At 33.5% G+C, this 12,074-nt stretch overlaps 1 protein-coding gene across 1 annotated transcript in view; it reads left to right on the top strand.

Moving 5' to 3' along the window:
• LOC145675805 (ciliary microtubule inner protein 1-like) overlaps positions 1 to 11,623 on the top strand; it is a 104,865-nt gene extending 93,242 nt beyond the window's left edge. Inside the window, exon 5 of the mRNA XM_081746508.1 lies at positions 9,184 to 11,623. Coding sequence (XP_081602634.1) covers positions 9,184 to 9,356 — 173 coding nt within the window. The 3' untranslated portion in view covers positions 9,357 to 11,623. The remainder of the gene's footprint in view (positions 1 to 9,183) is intronic.
• Positions 11,624 to 12,074: the final 451 nt, after the last annotated feature.

The following is a 12,074-nucleotide window of genomic DNA, read 5'->3' as shown; positions in this document are numbered from 1 at the left end:
AAGTTGCGCACAACACACTTAAATGCTGTCCAGGCAGCTAGCTCAGCACTGTTTAACTTGCTGTCAAAGCTATCATCAAGCATTAATTTCCTAATTTGGGGACCAATAAACACTCCCGCTGAAATCTTAGCATCACTCAGGTTAGGGAACTTATGTCGCAAATACTTGAAACCTTCACCAGATGTGTCCATGGCTTTGACAAAGTTTTTCATAAGTCCTAACTTGATATGAAGTGGCGGTAGTAATATCTTATTAGGATCTACCAAAGGAGCGTATTTGACGTTGCATTCTCCAGGTACGTAATTCACTCTAGGTTCCCATTCCTTCACTTCATAATGTTTGTCATCAGCTCGGCTATCCCATAAACATAAAAAACATTGGTACTTCGTGTAACCGCACTGCAGTCCTAATAAAATACCAACTACCTTGAGATCACAACATATTTGCCAACAATGGTCCTTGTAATTTATAAGATTTAGCAAAGTTGACATGGTGTCATAGGATTCCTTAATCTTCACTGAGTGCGCAAGTGGTATAGAAGGTTTTTTATTTCCATTATGTAAAAGAACAGCTTTAAGGCTGACCTTTGACGCGTCGATAAATAACCTCCATTCTTCTGGAACGTAAGGAATTCCTAGCTCCGCCATCAACCCATTTATATCCGTACATACGCACACATTATCTTGCATTGAAAAAAAGCTTGAAAATTGAACATCCCTTTTCCTGTACACTGATATGTTGTTGACTACAGCAATACAAGTGTGTTGGTGACTATTGTAAATATTCATTTTTATGTCTGTGTTTGTAGTAATAAAGCAAATCGTTTTTACCCCAACTCAGGAGATCTGAAAGCATTACTATCAGGTGCAATAAACAGTGCACACAGTATATATACAAATATATTTATTTCTCTAGAAAGAACAAAGCGATTTTTACGAAACTTTTAGGGTTTATTAAATATAAATCAAGGTATACTTAGGTATAATTTCTATGTTACTATATGTAAGGGGACAGGAGCTAGGGGAATAAAATATCTGAAAAAGGGAAATTTTTGAGGGAATTTCCCGAAAATCCCTCTGTTACGGGAAAACTGTACGTGATGGAGGGAAACCGAGTGCATATTCGAATTCAGCGCAAAAAGTTCCTTTAAGATCAGGTGATTTTTCTCATGTAACAAACAAAAAGTTTAAATTTGTTAACTAGTGTATAATTTAATCATATTGAATTTGCTAAAGTTTGAATATCACGCGGCAGGTTGTATCGAATTTGGTTCTGGAGGACGAAATTAACTATTCAGTACCACATTATTTTCAACATCAATTGATCTTCAACCAAATTATAACTTTTCAACAGATAGTAAAATGTTATTACTAGTCTTTTACCTGGATTACACTTTAATTACAGATATTTATTTTGTTTCTTGTTATATTTAATATTAAATGTCCATATTTAGTAAGAATCACACTTAGTTTCATTAGCAAATCTTTTTTTTACAATCAAATTTGTTCTTCTTCTTCATGCAACGTTAGCTTTTCAGGCGCAGAATTTTAAGTATTTATTTGCCACTAAACTGAATGATTTATTTAATAATTACGAATGAGATTAAATAAATTATAATAATGTAATAACAAATAAATGACTATTTAGACATTAATAACACAAAGAAATTTCATATTTGTAATGCCATCAAGTAAGTTGATGGGGCATTACAATTTTCCCGGTGGTGGCGAAAAATTTTATCAGGGGATAAAATTTTAAATTCAAATCACATCTGTTTACAACTTAATATCTTTATATTTCGATAACTATATAGAGTCCAAATCCACTTTATTTAATTTCCATAATTATTTTCCAAATAGCTTAAACAGGTTATATTTCAATTGCAGTACCATAAAAAATAATGAACAATTAAAGAATGGAATTGTTATGGCACCAACAAATTGATTTGTTACAGCTGCAACGAAGTTTCATTGATAACCTATATAAACTCCAATGATAACCTATATAAAATAAACGATAACACTAATTAAAGTCAAACATCAAATTCCAACATCAAGTAAGTTCCCATTTTCTTTTAACCTGTATCACGGAACATTTCTTTCTTTTCTGTCTTTGTTTTAGATTCACAATTCTGAAACAAATCCCATCTTCGTTTTATCCATGTCTTATCTGGTGTTCGGGTCTCCAATCTTCTCAATTGCCTTTTTCTTATGATTTTACGATGATCTTGAATCTTCTTTTTGCCGTAGGTTTGATATTGAACTGTCTTCCTTTCTTGGTGTTTTAAATCTTTCTTTTCCACCTTAGCTTTCTTCCTCACTTCTTTCAAGTACTGATAGAGTCGTCTCATTTTAGTTGTCGATTGTCTTATTCCGGTCAGATATATTCCATTGGGCAGTTCTATATTGTATTTCTTTTTCCTTCTTTTCCACAACAGATACTTATTGTTACTATAAATATAATTCAAGCAATCATTCGCTGTAATTACATTTGCTATTTTCTCAATTTCTTCTCGTCGAGATAGAGGCATTATATGATCATGTAGTTGTTTATCTACGTAGAACTGACAAACTTCCACTTTTTCATAAATCTCACACTTTGATATTTTCTTCTTTTTCTTTCTAAAATACCCTTGTCTTCTGTCTTCTCTTAATTTCTTCCTTTTCTTTACATATTTCCTTCTCTTGTGTGCTATGGATTTCTTTCTTGTTCTATGCGAAGATTTTCTTTTCGTTTAGTTTCTTTCTTGTTTTCCGTTTCATTATTCTCTTCTTCATATTCCTTTTGTCAAAAACTGTTTCCTTCGACTTGCATTCTTTTACTTTATTTGTTTCCATTTCCTTTCGAGTGTCAACCTCTTTCTTTGTCAAGATGTCTTCGTCAAAATCCGATTTCGTGTCATAATTCTCTACTTTAACATCAGTGTCTTGTTTTGATTTACTGTCAACTTTTTCTTCAAATTCTACTTCATCTTGTGTGGGTTTCCTGAAAGGTTTTTCTGTATGATCGTCGGTTTGCTTATAAATTTCTTCAATAACTCCCTGACTCTTCTGTGTTCGGGTCGCGCACAAGATCATATCTTTCTCCGTTCCCCTCATTCTTAAATCTAGATTAGCATCCATTTGGTCGACAGTTTGGTTCGCTTTTCCACTCCTGGTTTCACGATTTTCAAAGGATGTTACTTCCGGAATCACATCTATTTCGAATGTTGGTTTATCTGCACTTTTTTCCGCAAGAAAGTTACTTGGTTTACGCTGGTGTTCTTTACCTATTTTCTTTGTCTCGACCTTTCCTAACTGATGCTCATTTACTAACAGTTGGAATTGCTGTGCTCCTTCGTCAGTTCTATCAATTTCGACTTTCTCACCTTTCCCAGTGTCAGACTTATTATCATTTAACTCTTCCTCTGTAATCTTAACCAGCTTCTGAAACTCTTCTCTCATTCCTTTGTTAAACGCTTGAGTCTCTTTTTATTAATTTCTTCTGTACATTTTTGTCTTTCCTGTGTAGAACTTTGTACGTCATGCCGTATTTGACGAAGTTCTCTCAGTATTCTGTCAAATTTATCTTCTAGAGTATCTTTTTTATTCTCTTTATATTCTCTTTCGTCATTGTACTCTTCGTCATTTTGTTTTACGTTCTTTTGCACTTAATCATTATATCTTAATTCATTTAGTACTTTACAATCTTGTTTTCTACAGCAATTTACACAACACCAAGCAGTAGTAGACATACTTAAAATATCATACATATCGATATTAACACACTTCCAATGGTATAATAACTTACAATTATAACATACAATGGTGCCCACTATCTTTCGAAATTTCTCCAATGACATCATATACTCACTACAACAACCGTATCTATTGCTGTCTTTCACTTCATGGTTAATGTTCGTACTTTTATTTTGTTTTTCTTTCATTTCAATTTTTTCACTTTTCGCCCCTTCGAACCTTCGATAAACGTACCGTACCGCGTGTCGTTACTTATCTTCTATTAGTACTTTAAACCTCCAAAAACAGTTCCTCGTCGAACTGACATACAGTTCTTCATCCAGGATGATAGGTCGCCAATTGTAACACTTCCCTCTTCACCACTTTTTTAAGGGTAATGTTATGTAGGTTTGTGAACACACTGTACTTGCCCAAGATGAATCGTGACGATAGTACAGCGTTGATGTTCTAGTTGTAAACGAATTAATGAATTCGTTGGCCCAGCCGGAAGATCACAGGACTCGTGTCAGAACGACAGGACCCCTTCTTGGAAGTTAAACATCAGATTAAGCTTCGATCAATATTCGGAGAAGTAATGAAGATTTCCAACAAGATAATATTATTATTTTTAAATAACAAATTACACCAAATATTCCATATGAATTGTCTTTATTCAATTTAAGTTTATTGAATTGTTATCAATAGGCAGCCTAAATTTAATATAAGCTGCTTATATATAGTTTAATAGTTAAATCCATACACTCACTATAAACATGGTAAGTAGTAACCTGGTTCTACAGTCATAGGCTACAGGACATGCAAAACAAAAGCACGTAACATTGACAATGTAATTATATGCAATAGCAACTATTATCAGGAGCAAATCAGGAACAAGATTCAGTCAGTCAGAACACATACCAGGATTCGTAGTGACCAAATTGTAAACATCAATATTAATTAATTAACCATTCATTATCCATATCGTACGTAGAATTCAACATTATTCATTTCACAATTATATTATTTTATTTATCATAAATTCATTGATTATCACAATGTCGTAAATCGAATAATTATCTTTGTTTTCACAAATTGATATTTTGTCACTCAAATCAGCTGATTATTTATATTATGTTATTACGTTGAGTACCCCCGTTAAAAGTAATTAGCTCTTAAGAGTAAGTGTAGAACCATAAAAGTGCATAAACAAATACGAACAAACAGCTTAGGCATGTAGGAAGCAAACAATTCTCATAAACATATTTTCAAGTATAAAGTTTTTAAATAATTTAAGCATATTGAATTTGCTAAAGTTTGGATATCACGCGGCAGGTTGTATCGAATTTGGTTCTGGAGGACGAAATTTACTATTCAGTACCACATTATTTTCAACATCAATTGATCTTCAACCAAATTATAACTTTTCAACAGATAGTAAAATGTTATTACTAGTCTTTTACCTGGATTACACTTTAATTACAGATATTTATTTTGTTTCTTGTTATATTTAATATTAAATGTCCATATTTAGTAAGAATCACACTTAGTTTCATTAGCAAATCTTTTTTTTCACAATCAAATTTGTTCTTCTTCTTCATGCAACGTTAGCTTTTCAGGCGCAGAATTTTAAGTATTTATTTCCCACTAAACTGAATGATTTATTTAATAATCACGAATGAGATTAAATAAATTATAATAATGTAATAACAAATAAATGACTATTTAGATATTAATAACACAAAGAAATTTCATATTTGTAATGCCATCAAGTAAGTTGATGGGGCATTACAACTAGTGTGAAGTTTTTGATTTTGTTCATGTGGTCATACCTCCAAACCTGTTTTACAAATTCTTGCATGATGCCATCCAAATTTTGTCATCGACTTGATGGGTATAAAGGAATAATGCAGTAACTACATATCTATTGCACTATTTGTATTGTATATACAAAGTCCTTTTAAATATGGCTGTCAAACTTTCCAACAGATATGGTTCAAAATTGACCCATATGACATTACCAAATCAGTACAACTATTCCTGTAGATACATTTTTTCACCGTTATTCTTTGATTGATGTTATCTCCGTTTGCAGTTTCGGTCTAGCATGAATAAAAATGACTGCACTTAGCAATAATTAGTTATTGGCCTTAAATGAAATCAATGCCACATAGGACGATGATTAAAATATAAAATGAGAACATACGGAAGGTTAAAAGCCTGTTATGCTTGTGTAAAAAAAAAAAAAAAAAAAAAAAATCCCCTGAGTTTGAGAGGCCAGTATCGATGAGGTCAACAGAAGTAATTTTAACCCTTGTCCGGGCATGCTATTTTTGTAATGTAGACGGCAACTGGAGCCTTACCAACTCTATTAACCTTACCAACCCGATATGTTCATGACTAACTTCGACTAAAGATAGAAGAATTCAGAATTTTATGTCATCGAAATATTTATGGTTATTGAGAAATTGGGGGAAAAAAATATGAAGCTACTGGGCCTAGGAGGTCCCGCTTGCCCGGATAAGGGTTAAAATTGAAACTTCGCATTTCAAGTAACTGGGAAATTTGTGCAAGCTCTGTCACACATTAAATGATTAGACATGACCAGACACGTACGCAGGGGGAGTGAGTTCTGGGGTGCGGACCGCCCGAAATCCTGACTTTTCTGTAAAATTAATCTAATTTTAGGGATAATTTTACACGTTTTAATGTAATTTTCCTCATACTAAATTTGAACTATCTCGAAATAAGTTCCTACAGAAGTACGTACGTTCCTGGAATAACAATACAAAGTGAAACATTTTCTACATATGACTTACAATTACTAATATAATCTGGTATTATTATTCCTTTGAATTTCCAAAATATTAAATCTATCAACAGTACAATGGTACCGTATTTTCCCGATATCATGCTTGTCTGTCAGAGTACGTTTAAACATTCAAAAGAAATTATAACGTACTGTCTGTTCTGCACGATTCCCTCAAGGGCAACATGTTCATAATGTGATGTTGTTCCTGCCTCACTTTCTACAATTCTTCCAGTGAGAGCATTGTTAGGCAAGGCAGAAGTAATCAGAATCTTATATTATTTCAGCGAGGGAAGGCCTATTTATTAGGATAAACTTGCCTTAGTACCTGCCATTGCTTCGTATTCGATGAGTTTCTGAATTACGGGAAAAATCTTTTTTTCTTTGATTTAGTAAATGTTTGTTATCTTACACACTGCACTTACTTAAAGTTAACTTCAAATTAACACTTAACGAATTTATTCTACATATTTTCCCGTAATTCTTGTTCTAAATCGGACATGTTCGTAGTAAACTTTTTTTGCGAAAATTTGTCGAAACCCAAAGACAAACTTCGATAACCCATAACTAGAGAGAGGTAAAGTATGAAAATTAAAAGTTCGAGGTATGAAAAATATAAAACATATATGTTTAAAACATGTGTATAAATCACTTTATATTTATTTCACGTATTCATTAACATTTTAAGTAGGATAGGTTTATGCCATTCATTTCAATAATATAAGCAATTTCCCAAAGGCCAAAGAAATGAAAACCACAATACCTGATTAACCTAAATAATAATTCTCGTTTGCAACAGCACAATTTTGTCATCGTCAGCCAACGATTAGATTGTTGCAAAAAAAGTCTGGAGTCTGTGATGTGAAGAATGCGTGTCACCGCCCGATTATACGGGAATGTCTTCCCTCTGAAGAATGCTCGAGGTGCCGAAAGAGATGGTAGGCAATGAGAGAGATGTCATTAGAATACGTTGGACGAGGAAGGGTTTCGTACTGCAATTTATAGAGGGTCTCCAATGTCCTTTGAGCGAGATTTGCTCGTGCTCTGTCATCCAAACATAACACGATGTTTTTTTGTTTTTTTTTAAAGCAATTTCTAGATACTTGCAGATAATCTTGCTGTGCATTTCACTGTAACGATCTACAATGATGTGTTCGGTTTCACGAATGAAGACGTGATAAATAAATCCGAACATAAATCATATCATTAACATCTTCTAGGGGTTTTGGGAATCAATCAGTGACTGTGCTCACCGTTTACGATTGTCGTAGCACTTGCACTTTTAATCAAAAGTGACAATCCAATGTAGAAAACTTTCACGGCTGGGCCTATTACTTACACTCAGAGAAGTGCATCCTTCCAGACTGCAATTCTTGTTGGCCGTTATCGACCTATGTAGCACGCATTAATCCAACTTTTCCCCCTGACCGATTGACGAAGTCGCTGAACGGTTGTGGTATGATGTGTGTATAACTCATCTGCAATGGCACGAACACTTTTCTAAGGGTTCGCTTCCACTATCTATGTTCCTGAGAGGCCCATCCAAAAATAATATTGGTGGGTGCCAACGGATCTCATAGTGCAACGCTGTGCCACCGGAACGAAATTTAACAAACAAACGGCGAATAGTGCGTTCTTTCGCCATTCCTGACCCCAAGTGCACTGTTAATGTTTTGCTATGCAGAATATCCCAGTTTCACGTCGTAGAAAAAACGCAATTCTGTATTCTGTGTGGTGAACTTTCATACAAACCTGTTCAATAACTCACTGTTCCTATTATCTGGGTACCCCAGCCTGTTTGACGGACATGTACAGAATTTGTGACGGTAGAAGTGTGACCTTAGTTCATCCCTGGTGCTAAGGCGAACTTCCAATCATTGTCAAAGTGGAAAGTTCATCCACACCAACCAATACAAAAAACCTCTTTGTAGGACCTTCTAATAAACTGATATTTTCACATTTTTTTTAAAAAAAAATATAACACATTATGAATTCTGGCTTCGCCAAGAACTAGAAATACTACAAATAAATGTACATTATAATTTGTTACAAGTAATACATATCCACGTGCATCTCTGAAGGAAACAGGGAGACGCATTTCTACTCTCAAAAACTGGGTAAAAGTGGAAATAGATGAATGGAGAAAGTACCTAGGAATATGTAAAGAAATAGGAAGAATAAATAAATTTTACATCTGTTGTTATTAGTAGGATTATGTTATCAGCTTATATAAAACTTGTCTTTTGAGAAGTTGTATTCTGAATTGCATATTATGATGGAAGTAAAACAAGAGAGATAAAGAAAGATTACTTATAATAAATAATACAGTTTTTAACCCATCTAGCTGTATTCCACTTGTTTCCTCTTAAAAAGCCAGGAGCTGTAGATCAAGATAAAAATGGAATTGGTAGTCATCCACTGGAATTAGTCCACATAATACCGTTGAACGTGTGTATCCATCATCTGACCAGTTAGAATTCTTCGTGATCTGGAAACATATTAATTTAGGTATCAAGTAGGTTAAATTATTTCACCAAAATGTGGAGTATTAGGTTATACTCTGTTAGTTTTCTTTGACAGTCTGTGTTTTTTCAAGTAATATTTAGAAATAATTTTCAGTCTCTTACGTTTAGAATTATTTATTTGTATATTTATTTTTAGGGTTTGTAGGTTGGAGGTGTTTACCAGGAAATGACTTAAACAATGTGCTGGGTCCTTTGTATGTATCACCTCGGATAACACTTGAAGAAGCACTCCAAAGTGATACAGAGAGTGAAATAATTGACAATGATATTCCTTCAAGACCAAGTACAACGTTTCTCATATTCGTGTAGTTGTTAAAACTAATACGATTCAGACAATTAATATCACTTATATCGCTAGAATTGCTGTTCACTGAGGTTGCAGTTTCCTGTGTATTATTACTTCGTGACCTAGAACACAAGTATGCAGAGTATTGTATGTGATTGTATGGTGATTTTATCGATAAACTGTTACATTATCCTTATCTTCAATATTGACGACCGAGAATTTGAGATTCTGCGCAGGAAAAAGTCTAGTATCAATAGTCTATTCTGTAGACTAGATTGTAAGCATGATATCACCATGTTCACCGAAACTGACTGGGTTCTAAGTTAAGTGTTCCAATGCACTAGACTGGAAATCACAACATTTTAGTCCGGCCGTGGTAATATGTAGTTTGTTTCACGATTCATCCAAGGATGTTATAGAATAGACGATCTGCCCATATGTGTCTTCATCCTATTAAATCAATAAAGCCAAAAAACAACCGACCATCGGCACGTCTGATTGGCTACCGGTACTCTCGTTTTCGCCATCGTTTGATTGGCTACTTTCGTTTCCGTCAGATCGTTGGCTCAAAACATTGCGATCTTATTGGGTGAAGTGGGCAGAGTAGGGGTGGCGAAACTGTGACGTATAGCTTCAAGATTTTGTTATTAGGACAGATCCTCTATTTTATAACATCCTTGGATTCATCACTCTTTTCAGCAAAGTTGGTTCATCCTTGTCTTTTTTTGTCTGATAAAGTACAAGATTAAACTTACAATTGAATCGGTGAGTAGAAAAAGGAGAAGGTTCCAAAAATAAAGGATAACATTCCACGATAACAATTTCTCCATAACTAAATATCCAATCCCAATACGTTTTTGGAATTTCGGGAAATAAAAGGTCTTAACATACGCTACAAACCTCCTATACAGATATTTTTACGTAAGCAATGATATTTCCGGTAAGTAGTTTTACTTTTTTTTTAAGTAACGTGTTGGGGAATATTCTCCTTTTTCTACTCACTGATTCAATTGTTATGTAAGGGTGTGTAATACAAGAATTCAAAAACAAAATGAATAAATATTTAAAAATACATTCAGTTTGAAGGAAAATAAGTATTTTCTCATGTATGAACTTCCTTATTTGTACGTTGTCATCTTTAATTGCACTTCTAAGACTACAATTAATTGGCAAGCAGATTACAGTACAAAATAGTATCTTATTTGACAGTGAAGAGCCATCAAAGTCTTAGAAAGTGAGTCAAATAGCATCTGAGAAATTATGTCAAAGAAACTGTTTCCAGTTCTTTTCTTATAGACCAGGGGCTGTACCAACCTTAACAAAAACTGCGGAGCGTAAAACAACGCACCGAAACACAAGCAAAAATCAATTATAACTGCTATACTTATTATCGTAAACTTAAACTCATATTTTCCGTTGCGTTGATGTAAACCGGTACGGAATTGCGGCTCTATGAGTCTAGGTACCTACATTTATTATAATTGTCGAGCACTCCAATTTCTTCACGACAGTTTCTTAAAAACATATATTCCTTCCTTTCATTTTGCAATCACTGTCCGACTCACTTTCAAAAGTTTTTCATATTTGGACTTGAGGTTAGTCACACTGTACAAACAACGTGACAAATATATTTTTCTCTGGGTCTTTCAAACTGGTGAAATGGTCTCAAATTCCCATGTTACACGGAAATATTCCTACATCTTTAAAAACTAATCTTGACTCAACATAAAGCCTGACCAATTACATTTCAAGAATAGAAAGGAGGGATATTCAAACCCTCTTACCCTTAGAATAAATGTATTTTGGTGCAAGAGCCTTCTCCACAGTCAATCAAACTACTGAGCCAATACTTAAATATTGTCAGAACAAGGTGTTTAGACTTAATCGCTGAGTAAAGGATGTGTGGTTTTTAGTTTAGAAGAAAATAAAATCTGTGCAGTAACTTGAACATTACCATGCAAACTTGTTTAATTATGTAACTTACAAATTTCATTAATACGTCTATAGATTGGTTGTCGGATTTTTTTTATTAATTTTTAAAAAAATGTATTTACTGAAATTCTTGAGGGTTTGCTATAGTGATATTCTGAATTACTCGGTTGACAGCTCTGTCTCTAGGTAAATCATATGTCCTTGCAGCTTATGTTTTGGGCAAAATCTGCCTTCGTTCATAAAAATTAGTAATGCTACGTAGTACATGTATATTTGTAATAACCAATGTATTATATATGATTAAATTCGTGTGCTGTAAATTACTGTTTGTATAATAAATGTAATTTCGATTTTCAAAGTTGTCTTTTTTTAGGTAAATAATATTTTATGGTATGTTTATATCTGAGATGTATATCAAAATATTTATCTGTAACACTAAATACAAACATATCTGACAATCTGTGATACTTGACAACTTCACATGTAAATGCATCAATAATTATTTTCTCACGAAGTTGGTAGAAAATAGGCTACTATGAATTTCAAATGTAAACATCATAAGACCTGTATGGCCAAGTTTATAATTTTGTGTCAGCGTAGAAATCGATCATGAATTTAATTCTAAATATTGGTTATTAGGAACAACTATATAAAGAAAGTACTTTTTATTGACACTTTTTTATTATCGAGCGGCAATAGGATAGAGGAAAGTCTTCCGATTGTGAAATATGAGACTTATTTTTTAAGGACCGTTTTCTAATAATAAAAAACAAGTATACTTTTCAAGCAAGTTCTATTGTTACATGAAA

The sequence above is a fragment of the Thermobia domestica genome, chromosome 18 (genome assembly GCF_964235325.1).
Source record: "Thermobia domestica chromosome 18, izTheDome1.hap1.1, whole genome shotgun sequence".
NCBI classification, from domain to species: domain Eukaryota; kingdom Metazoa; phylum Arthropoda; class Insecta; order Zygentoma; family Lepismatidae; genus Thermobia; species Thermobia domestica.
Note: the sequence above shows the minus strand (reverse complement) of the source record. Positions and strands in the feature narration are given on the sequence as shown.